The 17,336-nt window shown below is 51.4% G+C and overlaps 1 protein-coding gene across 5 annotated transcripts in view; it reads left to right on the forward strand.

Moving 5' to 3' along the window:
- The window catches only part of Dennd3 (DENN domain containing 3), a 57,662-nt gene that overhangs the window by 36,356 nt on the left and 3,970 nt on the right, over positions 1-17,336 (forward strand). For all 5 annotated transcript variants that reach the window (XM_087557407.1, XM_087557404.1, NM_001427258.1 and 2 more), the window contains 9 exon segments: positions 4,161-4,420; positions 5,663-5,833; positions 6,824-6,953; positions 11,304-11,411; positions 12,981-13,120; positions 13,441-13,598; positions 15,490-15,623; positions 16,877-16,992; positions 17,075-17,212. In XM_087557407.1, coding sequence (XP_087413533.1) covers positions 4,161-4,420; positions 5,663-5,833; positions 6,824-6,953; positions 11,304-11,411; positions 12,981-13,120; positions 13,441-13,598; positions 15,490-15,623; positions 16,877-16,992; positions 17,075-17,212 — 1,355 coding nt within the window.

Genomic DNA, 17,336 nt, shown 5'->3' on the forward strand with positions numbered 1-17,336 from the left:
TTATGTGGTTCCTTAGGTGAGGTCCTTAGGTGGGGCAGGACCCCACTGTCACTGCTGCGAGAGAGTGTGTGTTTTAGTTATGTGGAGTGGCCGTGCTGAAAGTAAAAATTTGGCAAAGCTGAGTGTTCCCCTCTGTCTTAGTTAGGATTTTACTGCTGTGGAGAGACACCAGGACCAGGGCGACTCTTATAAGGACAGCATTTAATTGGGACTGGCTTATGGGTTCAGAGGTTCAGTCCATTATCATCAAGGTGGGAACATGGCAGCATCCAGGCAGGCAGGGTGCAGGAGGAGCTGAGAGTTCTACATCTTCATCTGAAGGCTGCTAGCAGAATACTGGCTTCCAGGAACCTAGGATGAGGTCTTAAAGCCCACACCCACAGTGACACATTTCCTCCAAAAAGGCCACACCTGCTCCAACAAGGCCATACATCCTAATAGTGCCACACCCTGGGCCACCCCACCATCTTAGAATGAACTTGTGAGATACAAGTGAACATGTGAGGCCTGGGACATAGCTCAGCAGAGAGCTTCAAGACTGCTAAGGGCCAGCCCCAGCCAGTTTCACAGGACAGAGACAGACTAAGGGTTATCTAAGAAGTACAGATTTTATCATTTTGTCTCTGGACATGTGCTTCTGATTTTTCATTACACGTCTGGGGCTACATGTTTGGTCACAATTAAAAAGTACAAATAGAACAGATTTCATTTTTATTATCAGACCTATAACTTCAAAGAACCTAAGGAATGTCTCCAACAAAGCAAATACATTTATATATGACAGTCTGCTTTTAGGCTGGCAGTGTTTGCAGTTTTAAAGCACTCCATGCAAACAGAAAATATCTGAAGCAATCATTTTATGACTAGCAAGTACTAATACCTAATTCCTTTTACTATCTCATTCCATCATCTATCCTATAAAGTAGGAAAAGTTAATCTATCTGCTGAGTTCTGTTCCTCCAGGGGTGTGCCCTGTGTAACCCCTATCTTTAAACTACATTTTCAGGGAGCTCTAAGCATAGAGTAAAAAGAGGCCTTGAATCTGTAACTGATTCTCCTGCTGCTTTGTCAACTGTTTCTGAGTTTACTCTGCTCCAATTACACTGTTTAAATATGTTTAGGGGCAGATACCCCAAGACGATTACGGGAGAAATGGCCTTCTTTAGTGTTCATTGTGATCTCTAGGGCATAAGGAAGATGTCCAAAGAGAGACAGATGAAGTTACTTCCCTAAAAGCAGAAGGACTTTCCTAAAAAGGCTCAGACATAATTTTCTCAGAAAAAGACACAGAATGAATCATAATGCAGAAAGGGCCCAAGCATGCAACACGCAGAGACCAAAACCTAAAATTGAGAGACTGAAGAAGAACGGTACAACATTCGCTCAGCTTTGCTGGGACTGTGTCAAACAGCTGTGCTGGCTTCATGGCTTTTGCCATTTCTAATGGGTATGGCTGTGCCACAAGACCCTGGGTTCAATATCCAGTGCCCCGGTCCCGCCCAAAAGAATACAGTTTAGATTGTGTTTAAAATGCTCATACACGTTTGCTCACGTGAAGCCGGTGCTGACAAGAGTACACATTCTGCAGTGCAGCTTGCAGGGACTCCCTGTGCCACCTTCAGTGTGGCTCTTCAGAGTGGCGTGTCTATAGCTGGCTCTCATGGGGATGCTGTGCCTGCCTGGATGATCCTGAGATGAGCTGGGGCTGCGCTGTAGAGGTGGGTGGGTGACGAAGTGGAGATCCACAGTGGTTCACTTGTGAGAAGCTGGAGACACAGGAGTAGGCATCCTGTCTGTGAGTGTGGCCATCATGTACCTGCAGACTTTTGTACGCTGAGAGACACTGAGTGTGTATGTGACCGTGTGCGTAGACACTGGCTGTGGACGTGCACTGTGGTAGGGAAGCACCGTGACATATAGTTGGGCTCTATGTTGTGTATCCATAGCTAGCTGGGGTGCTGGCTGCAGGTGGAAGAAGGCTGGCCTTGCACCTAATGAGGTGCCCCTAGTCTTGCTGTTCCCACTGTGCACGTCCAGAGCACATGAGACCCCCACCTCCAAAGACAGGCAGGCCACTTGTCTATAAAGAGGACATTTTGGGTCTAGCTGCAAAGTCCTTACTGTGCGCAGCTCCGTTGACTGCTGTGGTGTGGGTGCTCAGAGGGTCTGTCCTGAAGGACGTGTGCAAAGCATTCCTCACACTTTCACTCTCTCAGGCACTTGCATGAACTGCCACTCCTTGTCCCGCCTTCCCTGTTCTGTTTGCCGGGCTCTTCCTCCACCACACGTAACTGAAAGACCTCCTCTGTGATGTCTGATGGCTGTAACATGTGCTTGTGATTCAAGCTCAGTCAGTCTGCACCCTGGGGCCGCAGTAGGCTGCAGAAATCAGTTTGTAAGGTGGCAGAGGAGAACTCCAGCAGGGGATGACTATGGTCAGTCACCTCAGTGAACTCCTTGTTCAGTGCAGGAGGAGCAGAGGCTTGTCCCATGCATGGGATCACCCCATTCCCTGTTATTTGCCTTCCTTAGTCACCTGCGTTAAACATTATACAGATGAGTGTTGTATCCCTGTCCCAGGTGAGATTTATTTCCTCATTGGATGGATCCAATGACTTCAAAACTTGCATGGGGCTTGGGGTGTAGCTCAGCGGGAGAATATTTGTCTAGCATGGGCAAGGCCCTGGGTTCACCTCCAATTTCTCAAAAGAAGAGAAAAAAAATTAAATACATATTATTCAACATAAAGGAAAATATTTCAAAATGGCACCACCTAGTGGATGTTCCCATGCATACATTCTGGTGTTACCCACTGATAACTGATCTTGCTGTTCGGCCGCCTTCCTGTGGCCCCCAGCTGCCCTTGTCATTTGGAAATTTCCTCTGGAAACTTTCACATCCTCCACAGCCTGCACACAGCTGTATGCTTACCCACCACGCTGTGGAAGCAAAACAGATGTACCAGGTGATTGTCACCATGACACTGTTACCACGTGGGAATGGTGATGTGAACCCAGTGGGACTTTGTCCACCTCAGACCTGGGCCTCTGAAGGCTGGGCACAGGGAGGCTAGGCGTAGGGAGACACAGGTTCTGTGTAAGCAGGGATCAGCTGCCATGGGCAGGTTCTGTTCTTCCTATTTCCGTTTTCCTAGCTTGTACACAAGCCTGATGCATGTGGCTGCCCCAGATGGGGGCTCACAGGATGAGCCGGCGTTCTCTATGCACCATGCAGGGTGGGCATTGGTGTGTGCTGGTAGCTGAATTCACTGGTGTCCTGAGGGAGGTTGTAGTGCAGCCAGAATGGCCTGCACTGTCAGGGAAGGCCGCGTACAGTGCTGTTCGCCTGGTTATTGAGGGCAAGAGGAGAGCTTTTCTGGTATGATGGTTAGGGTGGGGAACACAGCAACATGGCCTGTTTGGAGCAGTGCTTGGTATGGCTGGGGTAGGGTGTGAAAGGAAAGAGGGGACAGTCTGGGGGAACGTGAGGTCTTGTGTGGCGGAACAGTCCGGAAAGGTTTGAATGAGGAGCAGGAAGGTAAACTTGTGCTTTACAGAAGCAATTGTGGGGGCTGCAGGAATCCCAGAGGCAGGGACGGCAGCAGCCTGTGCAGGATGGAGGGCTTGAGACACACCACAGGACAGAGCAACAGGCAGGCTCCGGACACAGAAGCCAGGCTGGACCAGGCTGGGGTGGGTGTGTAAAGTGAGCAGGTGGCTTGTCTCAGAGGCTGAGTGCAGAGGGCTCTAGCCCAGAAGAAAGCAGCTCAACAGAGGGAGGTTCTAAGTCAGGCATAGTGGAACATGTCTATGATCCCCGTATGATCCCCACATACAGCAGCTCGAGACAGCAGGAGCAGAGAGTTGGTGCACAGTGTCAGGCCAGCCTCAGAAACCGTACAACTTTATCTCAAAAAAATATCCTTGGTGCTGTTACTGTGACTACCTGTAGTAGGTCAGATTGCCATCCCTCTGTGGGCTAAAAGGGACAGATGGCCTCTGCCTAAATCTTCAGCCCCACAAGCCGGGGTAGCCAAAGGCCCTCCATACACCACCTCCATCCATCCAGAGTCCTGGGCACGTGGTGCCACCTGCTGGCTGGCTTGGGTAGTGCATGCTTAGAATCTCTTGTGCTGATGAAATTTTCCTTGTTAAACTCAGGACACGAGAAACAGATTGACCCTGAGACGTTCAGAGATTTTTACACTTGCTGGAAGGAGACGGAAGCAGAGGCACAAGAGGTCAGCCTGCCCGCACTGCTTGTGGACCATCTGGATAGGAACGAGTGTGTCTACAAGCTGTCAAGCTCCGTGAAGACCAATCGTGGAGTCGGCAAGATTGCCATGACCCAGAAACGCCTGTTCCTGCTCCCTGAGGGGCGGCCCAGCTACGTGGAGATCGCCACCTTCAGGAACATAGAGGTGAGACCGTCATGGTGCCAGATGCAGGCGTCCCCCAAACTGCTGTTTGTCCCCTGGCACCTTCAGCACTAGGTGCCTTTTTGTGCCACGGCTTGCTCGGCTCTCAACAGGTGATTGACACCCTGGGGCAGGATAATGGGGGGCAGGAGGGCAGTATTCTTCACTTGGTCCCACTGGAGTGACCATGTTTGGAGGTACAAGGTAAGGCTGACTGTGGCTGTGACTTTCTCACCAGAGGTGGGTGGCTAGGAATGAATTCATCTCAGAGATAGCTACATGCTAACCACTGAGCCACTGGGTCCCAGGGTCTACTTGTGTTTCTTGCACATATTACCAGTTTTATATGTATGTGTGTGTGTGTATATATATATATATACATATATATATTATACATATATTTTTTGAGGCATGATCTTAATATGTAGCCCAGCCTTGCTTTGAACTTGCAATCTTTCTGCCTCAGCCTCCTGAATATTGGGGTAAAAGGCATGTGCTACCACACTTTTATCTCTCTATGTAATCTTGACTGTCCCGGAGCTATGTAGAGCTCATGGGAGATCTATCTGCTTCTGCCTCAGAATGCTGGGATTGCTGGGATTAAAGGCATGGGCCATCATGGCCAGTCACATTACATTTCTCCAGAGGAGAGGGTCTGAGTCAGATGTAATGATGTGTGTGTGTGTGTGTGTGTGTGTGTGTGTGTGTGTGTGTGTGTGTGATCCTGGCACTCAGAGTCAGAGGCAGGAACTGTTGCAAATCTGAGGCCAGTGTGGGTAACGTGGAAAAAAAGGCTGGTCTGAATTGGGACCCTGATGATCTTTTTTTTTCTTTCTGGAGCTGAGGACCGAACCCATTGCAAGCGCTCTACCACTGAGCTAAATCCCCAACCCTGACACTGATGATCTTATTTTGTGCCTTACAGTGACAGTTACTGTCCCAAACTTGAGGCCTTAGGGAGGAGAGTTGGGGCTGTCAAGTGTTCCCAATTACTGAGTGGTCACAGCAGAAAGATGGACCAAGACCATTGGCCACTGGATTGCCATACAAGGCCTACAGCTGTAGTTCCTACCTGACTTGCCAGCTGGCTCTATAAGTCCTCAGGGAAAAGTGAAAGGTTGTAACAGACACACATGCCTGATATTGTGGCCAGACTTGCCCCATGTGGTGGCTTCAGGGCACTTGTTCCATCTGCTATCACTGCTTGGGTCCTCCCTGAGGTCTCATGCTGTCCTTGTCCTGCAGGAAGTCAAAAGCACCACGGTGGCATTTCTCCTCCTGAAGATACCTACCTTAAAGATCAAGACGGTGGCCAAGAAGGAAGTCTTCGAGGCAAACCTCAAGTCTGAATGTGACCTCTGGCACCTCATGGTGAAGGAGATGTGGGCTGGAAAGAAGCTGGCAGACGACCACAAGGTCTGAGGTGGGGGAGGTCCTGTGGGGGAATGGGTGGCACCAGGTCCTAAAGGGAGCATCCAGAGCTTGCAGCACCTCGGAAAGGAGAACTATGCTATCTGCAAGGACTGCAGAGGCCATTGTGGCTCCGTGACCCCACCTGGGACCATGTGGCCTCTGGGGTATGAGGAGGACATGCAGGCTTTACTCAGTTTCCCTCTGTGTACACTCAGTTCTGGTGTCTTCCCAGTGAATGGGGGTAGGGTCAGGAGAGGTGTTCATATGTGTAAATGGGGAGGAAACCATGTGTCAAACAAGCCAGGTGTGGTGGTATGTACCTGCCATCCCAGGACTCAGGAGGCTAAGCTGTCAGGGTCTGGAGTTTGAGGCTAGCTCGGACCATAGAGCAAGACCATGTCTCAAACAATCAGATAATCAAGCAAAGCAAATGGACCAGGATTTGTAGCCTCACCAGTCACCAGAGGGATGTGGCTGGCATGTGGTGCCTCCCTGTGGCACATCTTAGAAGGATCAGGCAGGAGAGGAAAACGGCTACATGTGATGGGTTATTGCCTGTCCTGATCAGGAGTGGATCTGGTCCTCTCTGAGGTTCTGTATTTCGTGAGCTCTGGCCTAGCCAGTCAGTTCCACAGCCTCTGAGATATGCAGATTAGCTCTGCAGTGGGGAAAGCCCATGGTGGGCCATTCCCACCCCTGTCACCGGGTGTAGTCACATCTGCTGCTTTATGAAATGCCCGGGCTAGCATAGTGTGGTCGGGGCAGGGGTGCAGAATCATGAGTTCCTGCCTGCCAGCATTGGGAAACAGAACGTGCTGGCTCTAGGAGTCAACCATGAGAACTCACTGTAACTCTGAGAGAAAGATTACGTGACACAAACTCCGAAGTCCTCATCCACTCAGACTCTTCCTGATGCCTTGACAAAGACAGTGTGAGAAGTACCGTTTTCCTCAGGATCCGGACTGCGTTGACACACGCCTGCATCTCTCCTAGGACCCTCAGTACGTCCAGCAAGCACTGACCAACGTTCTGCTTATGGATGCCGTGGTTGGCACGCTGCAGTCATCTGGTGCCATTTACGCTGCCTCCAAGCTGGCCTACTTTGACAAGATGAAGAATGAACGTAAGTTCTGTCGCTGGGCTGCGCGTCTGTCACAAGAGGCTGTCCCTAGCGTTTCTTCTGGTTGGCACCTATCACTTAGAACCCACGCAAGCTTTCTTGCTTTCTACTTTTACTCTTTGGGGAGTGGGCCGGGTCTTGCTGGGTAGCCCAGCTGAACGCAAACTCATAGAACTCATAGTATCAATGTCTTAGTCCCCTGAATGCTGGGATTACACACCCAGCTGTAATTTTCTTATCACTGGTGTGTGTGCGTGTGTGTGTATGTGTGACATGTGGGCACGCATACCATGTCATGGAGGTCAGAGGACAATGTGCTGGAGTCCATTATCTCCTTCCACAGTGTGGGGGGTCTTGGAGTTGAACTCAGATTATCAAGTTTGGAGGCCTCAACACTCCAGCAATCTCAGAGCCCTGGTTTGTTTTGAATAGCACTGTTGTTTGTTTGTTTGCTTTGTTTATTGCCCGTTTGAGATGGACTTGTTCTGGCATAGGCTACCCTGGAACTCAGCATATGGCCCTGGCTGGCCTTGAACTCACAATCCTCCTGGTCCAGTGAGTGTTAGGATTATAAGCAGTTTTAAGATTTTTCCTTTTTTAAAAATATCACACATTGACTTTCATCTTCCCTTTCTTCATTTAACCTTGGACCTGTGGCTCCTTGTTTTGTTCAGAACACACTGGCACCTCCTTTCTGGCGTCCCGTTTTACGTTGTAAACTGCAGGTCCTGATCCTCCTCAACTGAGGCATAGTCTGTCGGGCTCAGCATACTAGAAATGCCTGGAAGGCTGTAACTAACAGCCTCTCTGGTCAACGCTGGGGATGTATGTGGTCAGAACCACACTTCCTGGATAGCCACGGCCTCTCCACACCTCTCTGGTTGGCTTGTTGACAGATGGGTTAATGCAGCGCAGAAGACGAGGGTAGCCCTGAATGCCAAGATCTTTTTCTTTCTTTTCCTTCCTCTGCTTTCTTTGATCTAGTCTTGGGTAGCCCAGGCTGGTCTTGAACTCTCTCTGTAACTGAAGGTGGCCTGAAATTCCTGATCCTTCTGCCTCCACCTCCCACATGCTGTCTTCACAGGTATGAGTGGCCGTGGCCAGCATCTTTTTATCTTTAAAGGCTAAGTTCCTGGTGCAGAAATCTCCAGCCTCCTTCCTGGTCGTTTTCGTTTGACTCTCACCTTCTGAGGGCGTCCAGAGGTCGGGGTTTCAAGCCTAGGGTCAGTGTGCTAAGAAGATGTCTTGAGCCTTCTCGGCTCCTGCTCTGTTTCCGTTTTAAATGTCCTCCTGCAGCCTGCTGCTTTGAGACCTGCATACTAGAAATAGCAAGCCTATGGTGGCTACAAAGAAAGGGCTAAGTCAAACAACAGTACGAAATTCATTTCAGAGCACAGGTTGATGAAGACGGGATGTCTGTCATGCTGTCCAGGCCCTGTGGATATTGAAATGTCACCCCTGTGCTGGACCCCTTTAAGCTGTCACTTCCTAAGTTTAGGGTATTTGAAGAGCGGTGCCACCATCCCTGTGATGGCTGACACACTCGTGCTCTGCAGGAGGAATCCCCCCTGCACTGCTCGGCATCTCCTTCCGTGGCTGCCGGTGGCCCATTGGTTGGTTCACATCACCATGATCTCATCTGTCCTGGATGTCTCCCTTTCACTCAGCCCAGTCGTTCCTCAGCACCTCCGTGAGATGGCGTGTGCTGGCACTTTCCCTTAAGGGAAATGTATTTTGTATGACGAGTGAGGTGCTCTGCTTGTGAGTGGGTGTGCGCGTGTCATGGCCTCTGTCCATGCAGGCGTCGGTCCTCACCTCCCACCTTGCTTCAGGTGGGGCCATCTCTCTTTTGCTGTTTACTGCTGTGTACACCAGGCTAGCTGGCCCACAAGCTTCTGGGGAATCTGCTGTCTCTGCCCTCTGTCTGGCCATAGGAACAGGGATTGCAGAGGCACACACTCCCGCTCCTGGCCTTCCGTGGTCCCCATTCTTGTACAGCAAGCAAATAACCCATTTCTGTCTTTATTTTTTTTTTCTTTTCTTTTTTTTCGGAACTGGGGACCAAACCCAGGACCTTGCGCTTGCTAGGCAAGCGCTCTACCACTGAGCTAAATCCCCAACCCTCTGTCTTTATTTTTATTTTACTTTTAATTCACTTCATGCCCCGATCTCAGTCCTTCCTCTCTTCCAAGTCCCACCCTTATAAATCCCTCCCCCATTATCTCCTCCCCTTCTCCTCAGGGAAGGGGAGTCTCCTTGGGTACCACCCCACCCTGGGACATCTAGTCCCAGCAGGTCTAGGCACATTCTCTCCCACTGAGGCCCAAATAGGCAGTCCAGGTAGCGGGGAAGGGGATCCAATGGCAGGGAACAGAGACGAGGCAGACCCCCACTCCACTTGTTAGGGGACCACATGATACCTTTGCTACAAGGTCCAGCTCCTACGTGCTCTCTGGTTGGTGGCCCAGGCTCTGCATCTGCCTCCATCCACTGCTGGATGAAGGCTCTCAGGGGACAGCTGTGCTAGGCTCCTGTCTGCAAGCGTAGCAGAGTGTCATTAATAGTGTCAAGGGTTGGCTCTGTCCCATGGGATGGGTCTCAGGTTGGGGCAGCCATTGGTTGGCCTTTCCCTCAGACTCTGCTCCAACTTCATCCCTGCATCTTGTAGGTACTACAAACTGGGTTGATGGTCCTTCGCTTCTTTTGTTGTTTGGCAGTATGACATTTTCTCTACCCCGTCCTCTGTGGTGGACATTTAAGCTGGATCTGCCTTCTGTCTAATGAAGGCTATTGTGTCTGCCTGGAGGTTCATTTCATCTCTCCTGGGTGTGCAGTCAGTCTTTAAAAACAGCTGTCCAAGAATTAGAACATTATACCCTGGCTTAGCTTCATCTTGCCCTTTGTGATGTCTGTCACTGACTGTGTGGCCCTGATGCCTTTTGGTCATAGAACCTGCTTCTGAGCTGGGGCAGCAGCCAGGAGGCTCAGGTATCCCGTGTTGCCTGGAGACCCATTGAGCCCTCCAGGAGCTCTGTCTGACAGTCTTGGGTCTCAACAGAACGGCCCCTGTCCTCAGATGGGAATAAAATCAAATAAACACTACACTCCAGCTGTTTATATAACTTTAAATGCATGCCTTATGACTGCCAGCAGTTCATGAAACAGCTTCCTGGCTCCCCTGTAAACAGTTGACAGAGTTGCCATAGTAACAGCCAGCACACACTCTGTCATCATCACCTTGTTCCTGTGGCACAGGAGGAGCCATCTGAGCTCAGGTCACAGCATGCTGGTTAAGCACCTTGGTTAAGCAAGTCCAGAAGTACCTTCTAGTGCATGGCCTAACACAGTGAAGACTCACGACCTGAGACCCCAACCTTAGTTCAGAAGCACGGAGTCCACTTGTGATAGAAGGTCTGTAAATACACAAATGAAAGGACCCAAGTCAGTCACCTGAGGTAGCGGGTGGAAAGGCAGTGGCAGAGGGTCCCGCCATTGCTTCCTGTGTTGTCGGAACCCAGGACCCAAGCAGGAAGCCTAGTGACCGGCAGGTTGCATGCTCTTCTACAAGCAAGGGACAGAACGGTTGTTTCTTTTAAAAAATTAGGATAATAGCAGTCACATCAGACGGGAAGCTTAATGAAAGGCCACCAGTGAGTCCCTAAGGCATAGCCTCCACTGCAGTGCAGGTGACCCATGGGGACAGGAGGCTAACATGGGGCCTGGAGGAAGTACCTTGGGGTTAGTAGGAAGGCCGCTCAACCTGGCAGGTGGTCCCAGAAACCTCCAGGGAAGGCAGTTTTAGCACTGTCTGGAGACAGGTTGGATTGTGCAGAAAGAGGTGCAAGTGTGGTGGGTGTCTTAGTCATGTAACTAGACTAAGTGTCCACTCACAGATGAACAGGTAAAGAAAACGTGACCTCAGGCTAGCAAGATGGCTCTCTAGGTAAAGGCACTTGCTGCCAAGCCTGATGACCTGAGCTCAGTCCCCGAGATCCACACGGCTGAAGGGGAGAACTGACTTCTACCAGTGGTTCTCTGATTTCCACATACGTCCTATGGTGTGTGCACCACACACAAAACGCTAAAAGAATAATAAAAGAAAATGTAACATACACACAATGGTGCATTCACTGCTCAACCAGAAAACATAGGTAGCTGTTGCCTTCTTGCCCCTGCTCCCCATTAGGGATGAGGCTAAGGGGCACCTCAGGCTACCTCCATAACAACGTTTTCTGAGAGCGCCCTCTTCAGGCCACAAATGGTTTTACAGTAAACTCCTAAGGAGAGCTTCCTGGGTTGGATGCCACTGCTGTCCTGCAGACTGGTAAGCTAACTCATGTGCCTGTGTTTCAGTGCCCATGGCAGTCCCCAAAACAACCTCGGAGACCCTAAAACACAAGATTAACCCTTCAGCTGGAGAGACCGCTCCCCAAGCCATTGAAGTCTTGCTGTATACTCCAGGTATGTTGGTTGTGATGAACGTATAGACTTGGGTTGGAGGTCAGTCTGGCAGCAGTGAGAGGGAAGCCCAATGCTAGAAACAGTGAGAGTGCTTTCTGTCTATAGGACTGGATCCAGACCCACAAGGGCAAAGCTCTCACGGCCACTCTAGCCTCTTGTCTGTGTGGTACCTTATACTTGGGGAATAACTTTGGTGGAGACCCAGAATACTCACTCATTCCCTGCTCTCTGCAGTAGGTGACATTTCAGATGTTACGTGTCAGCTCTTGTCTTTGGATGAGGAGACTGCTGTTAGCAGATGTTGTATAACCATAGGGCAGAGGGATAGCCTATCTCCATATGGGAAGCTGGGACCCTGCTCACTTCAGTCAGTCCCCATACCAGTTCCAAGTGGACTGGTCTAGATTAGAAAGGTGCTTACAAGTAAGGAGAGCGAGTGACTCCCAGACCAGCACATCCAACAACACGGGCATGACCAGGCCAACCCCGAGTTTCTAACTACTGAAGGACTCTGTGGTTTTAACTACACTGACAGTTTCTGGGCTGGTGAGGTGGCTCAGTGGGTAAGGGTATCTGCTTGCTTGCCACCAACCCTGACAACCTGAATTTGAACCCATATCCTGGAAAGAGAAAACTGATTCCCCCAAATTGTCATCTAGCTTTCACTATGTGTACGCACACACATACACACACGTAGATGTAAATAATAATAATAATAATAATAATAATAATAATAATAATAATAATGATAATAATAATAATGGTTTCAAGAAATTACAGTCAGAAGAGTGGAGCTCAGGGACTGTGCTGGCATGTGTGATCATGGGATGATGACATTGTCATCACGAGGGACTCCTACCCAGTCATTGGCGCATAACTGCCTGAGACATATACTCCATGTAGGAGGACACCCCAGTGCTGACACTCCCAGCCTCATGATGAGTTAGGGCAATGTCACACTCAAAGCTAGAGTCAAGCTGGACACGATGACATTGGCCAATAGTCCTAGGTGCACAAGAAGTTGAGACAAGACACCAGCCTGGGAAAAAAATATCAAGACCTTATCTCAATAAACAAAGAGAAATGTCCCTTAGGGTGCTCGAACTTTTAAAAAACTTACACCAAGTTGGATGTGATGGTGCATACGTATAATCACAGGATTCAGGAGGCTGAGGCAGGAGGATTATCACAAGTTCCAGTTAGTATGAGCTACACTGAGACCTCATCTCAAAAACCCTCAGTAAATAAGTTGCTCCCAACCCCTTTAAGTGTTGGTGAGAACCTGAAACAAGATGGTGTGGAAATCGGTGGGCGCATGGGGACTTGGTTTCTCCAGCTGAGTCTCCCTCTCACGCCCAGTGTTCACCAGTCCTCGTCATACTTCCTGCTTCCCTGTGGGCCCTGGTGCAAAAGTGCACACACACACACACACACACACACACACACACACCACACACACACACTCCTTGCACTGGTGTTCTGTGCTTATCTGGAAGGCAGGAGGCGGTCCCTTCCCCCACTGTTGGTCTGACAATCACTGAAAAGCTTTGGGGCTGCTTTCCCCTTCAGGGCGCCTCGATCCTGCAGAGAAAGTTGAAGACGCACACCCCAAGCTGTGGTGCGCCCTGAATGAAGGCAAAGTGGTTGTGTTTGATGCTTCCTCTTGGACCATTCACCAGCACTGCTTCAAAGTGGGTTCCTCTAAAGTGGTGAGTGCAGCACCTCAAAGTGAGGCGACAGACAGCCTGTCGCCTCGCATCCCTGGGTGACTTTAAGAAGCCGGAGGCCCTAAGAATGCGCTGTCTGCAGCGGCTGTCCCTACAACCCATCTTCATTACTGCAGATCCAGCCACCTGCTAAACTTGTCTTTACCCCCAAATCGATGCTCTCCGTGCTTGACTTAAACAAAGCTCTGACTCGTCAGGCCCTGGAGGCTCGGCGCTCATATTCGCTGATTTGGGGCTGGTGGTTAAGTGTGCAGATGGTGAACCTGGTTTGTACATCCGTCTTCCGTCTTGGCTCCCTCTAGAACTGTATGGTGATGGCAGAGCACAGCCAGGTGTGGGTAGGCTCCGAGGACTCCGTCATCTACATCATCAACGTCCACAGCATGTCCTGCAACAAACAGCTCACGGATCACCGTTCTGCGGTCACTGGCTTGGCCGTGCCCAGTGGGAAGAAGCCCAGGTACCGAGGCCTATGGAGTAAGGAAAGGGAAGAGCTTGGCTCCCAGGGGTGTGGGTGGTAAGGGGTCCCAGCCCTGGCCAGTGTGCGGAAGAGTGGGTAGACGGCACGTGGTCCGGTTCTGCTTGTGGGTCAAGAGGAAGGAGCCTCTCGAGATGGCAAGGTGGTTTTGGCTCTCTGCCTCACGGCCAAGATTACTCATGGCAGCCAACACTTTTGGCAAACTGGAGAGGGCGCGCCCTCCAGGAAGCACTAGTTGTGGTTGGATTTCTCATCTTTCCAGACATCAGAAATCTGGCTTTGTATGAAAGAACACTCAGTTCTTGATGTTGACTCTCTCTAAAATGCCATTGTGGGACGTACCTCCCCTAAGACCCCAAGGTTCGCCAAAAGGCCAAGTGTCTGCAGGCTGATGGGGGCACCTCCCCCTGCTGGATCTGAAGCTAGTGTCATCCTGGGGTGGGACTGGCATCCTGTTGTCTTCATTCTCAAACCCATCCAGCTTGCTTCGGGGGGGGGGGGTCCACCCTTCCTGCCAAAGGCATTCAAGGCAGGCAGCTCTGGATGCTGGCACCAATGGAGGGTCACCCTGTCACATGTGAACCCCATTTCACTCATGTGTCCCTGCCTCTGTAACCCCCTAATTCCATGGCCAAGCTGTCCTAGGAGAGGTTTGACCCGTGAAAATCTCAGATTATTCTGAGCAGGGTGCGGGTGCAGGGTGAGGGTACGGGATGCTGCCCAGGACAGAGGGGATCTGGGGTATGGCCCCCTGGCTGAGGCTTCCCTCCTCTGCCCATGCTCCAGTGGAGCCAGCATCAAAGGCAGGTTTGGGAAAGCCAGGGAGGTCACCCACCCCAAGGCCACCTGCTTCCCGGCTGGCTTGTCCATGTATATCCTGATGGACAGCCTCCCTTGAGTATTGGTCTCCCAGTGCCACTTTGATGGAAAACCACAGTGGCTTAGACAAAGATCACTGGGCTGGGCTGGGCTCCTTCTTGATGTTGTAGGAGGCTCTCTCTGACCTCCCCAGATATGATGGTTGCCTTGGTGCCTCCTGGCTCATAGATACATTATTCCAACTTTTTGTTACCAAACCCTCTCACAGGGTGTGGCCATCTCTGGGTTCAAGCTGCCCGTTTGTAAGGGGACCAGTGCTAATGAGCCAGTGCCTACTATAATGGTGGTTTGTCAGCTTGGCTACGTCTGTTTCTAAGTCAGGCCGAGAGCGCTGAGTACAAGGCATCCACTGTATCATCTCTCAGGGACACAACGAAACCCATGACACCAGCTTGTGTCACTGTCTTTACTTGAGTGCCAACATCTAAGTGAGCTATTTTACATGCCCAGCAGCTTGGTCAGTAGTCCCCAGGGAAGGCCTGCAAGTGAGGCAGGGTCTCGTAGCTGTGTGGGGCAGCCTCAGTTCTGGCAGCGTCTGCCTATGTTACTTCAGACCACCCCATCCCTGTTCCCTAATATAGTGCCTCAGGTGCTTCTGTTCTCCCAGGCTCAGGTCCAGTGGGACATTTCAAGCTTACCTGAGAATGACAGGAGTTGGGAAAGGTACAGGGGTCACCAATAGTACTAGCCACTGCCCACCTCAACTGGCCACTGTGGATGCCCAGCGCAGGGTGCTGGTGAGCAGGCCCTCCCTGGCTCCTCTGAGCTGGATGGCCCTGCTCAAGATTTGGTGCAGTGAATGGTGGCATGGGGGCTCCGTGACACCCCATGGATCCCACAGGGGCTAGAGAGGGGCACCTAAGACCCTGATCTGTCCCTGGTGTGTCATATTTATCACCATCCCTACTGTGAATAGTGGCTTTGTTGCCCCCAAGGTTAGCTGCAAGGTGTCACATGGCCTGTTAAATGCATGCGCGTGTGTTTGATCCTTCAGTGCAGTCTACTCCTGCAGTCTGGATGGGACAGTCTTGGCGTGGAATGTTAGCACGCTCCGAGTGATCAGCCGGTTCCAGCTGCAACACGGCGACCTCATGTCCATCAGCCTGCACAATGACCGCGTGTTTTGTTGTAAGTTTCCAGGTCGCTGGCCAGTGAGCATGGAGCCCTGATGCTGCTCTGGTCGAGCCTCTTTCCCTTCACTGTACATGTTTCCAGCTTTGATTCCTCCTCTCCTGGCAACCGTGCTGCCCCAGTAGCTTGGCTCGCCCCTCTCCATCCCTTGACAGGCTGGTGAATAGATGGTTGCCATTCACTACTTGTCTGCCAGTCCCCAACTCCTTTTTGGCACCCTGCTCTTTGGGTGAGCCTGGCCCAGCGACCCTGTCTTGTTCCCTGCAACCTCTTCTGAGTGGGCCACACCCGCCTCTGAAGGCAAGCCTGGCCCAGCTACCTACTGTGACTTGTATCAGTCCAAGCCCATCCCTAGGACCCCAGTGTCTCAAGCTGAGTCAGTTTGCTAGGGGGTGATAGGACGGGCAGGCTCCAGGCTGTTGGCTCCTGTTCCAGCACGTTTCAGAACATCCTGGGGCATAGGAGTTGCCTGTACTGTGAGGCCACTCTGAAGCAAATAGGAGACCTCTTGAATTCTGTCGGCAACGTGCTTAGACCTAAGGATGCCGTTTCTGCATGTGCTTCCTTGCTCTGTCTCTCCCTGTTTTTCCAGGGTCCTGTGTTGACCACTCTGGCCTTGAATTTGCTAGGTAGCGATGGGCGCTTCTCGAACTTGGGACCTTCCTGCCTCTACTGTCCCCATTCTTCACTGACTCAGAGAGACCAGGCCTCGCCTGAGGAGAGCTGATGGACTCAGTTTTGCCAGCCTCCCACGCGCGCCCAGACTGTGGGCCTGCTCTCTTACCTGCCTGTGGCTGCCCTTGCTGAGTATTTTAGTCCAGCTCTATCTTCTCTGCTCTCTCTCCAGCTTCCGTTCTGCTTCTCTTTAGCATGGGCGCTCTTAAGGGCGGCACTGCGTGGCCTCACATCACCAAGCACTCTTCAGAGAAATGAAGAAAACTTATTTTGCCAGGATGTGTATCATCCTGGTGAGTCCTGCTTGCCTGCTCACCCTTCCTTGCTATACTAGAAGAATATTGGGCATGGGCCCCAGATCTCCATCATGTGGCAGGAGAACATCTCGTGGGGACTGAGACAGGCTTCACAGCCATCATTGGAAGAGGGACCCAGCTGGACAAGGCAGTACCTGCCTTTAACACGGGTCCTAGGTGCCAGTGCCCCTGCAGCCCCGACTCTGCCTGATTTTCCTCTTCCTTCCTCCTGACTTGAGCACACCCTCCCATGCCTTCTCTTGGTTCTTCCTCCCACAGGTACAGCCCGCAGCATCTTGGTGGTGACGCTGCAGGGCTTTGTTCGTCAAGAGCTGAGGATCCAGCCCTCTGAGGAGCCGTCTGCTTCCTTCCTGGCCATCCAGCTTCTGCCTGAGGTACTCCAGGCCTGTGTGCGCAAGTCCAGCCCTGGGCTGTCTTGGCCGCAGTGCCATTGTCCCACGGTGATTTCTATCCCAGGAGCAGCAGCTGTGGGTGGCCTGTACCGGGGTCAGTGAGCTGTATATCTGGAGCCTAAAAGACCTGGGCCAGCCTCCTCAGAAGACCCACTTGCAAGACTGCACGGAGGTCACCTGCATGATCCGAGTGAAGAGGCAGGTGAGGTGAAAGTGTCTAGCCACCAGCATCCCCTCAGGTTCCCCTGGCCTTGTCTATGTGGCTCTGCCTCTTCTCCCGAGCTTCCTTCCCTCCTTGGTGGGAATGAGTGGACTATGAAGGTGGC

The sequence above is a fragment of the Rattus norvegicus genome, chromosome 7 (genome assembly GCF_021556685.1).
Source record: "Rattus norvegicus strain SHRSP/BbbUtx chromosome 7, alternate assembly SHRSP_T2T, whole genome shotgun sequence".
Classification (NCBI taxonomy): Eukaryota; Metazoa; Chordata; class Mammalia; order Rodentia; family Muridae; genus Rattus; species Rattus norvegicus.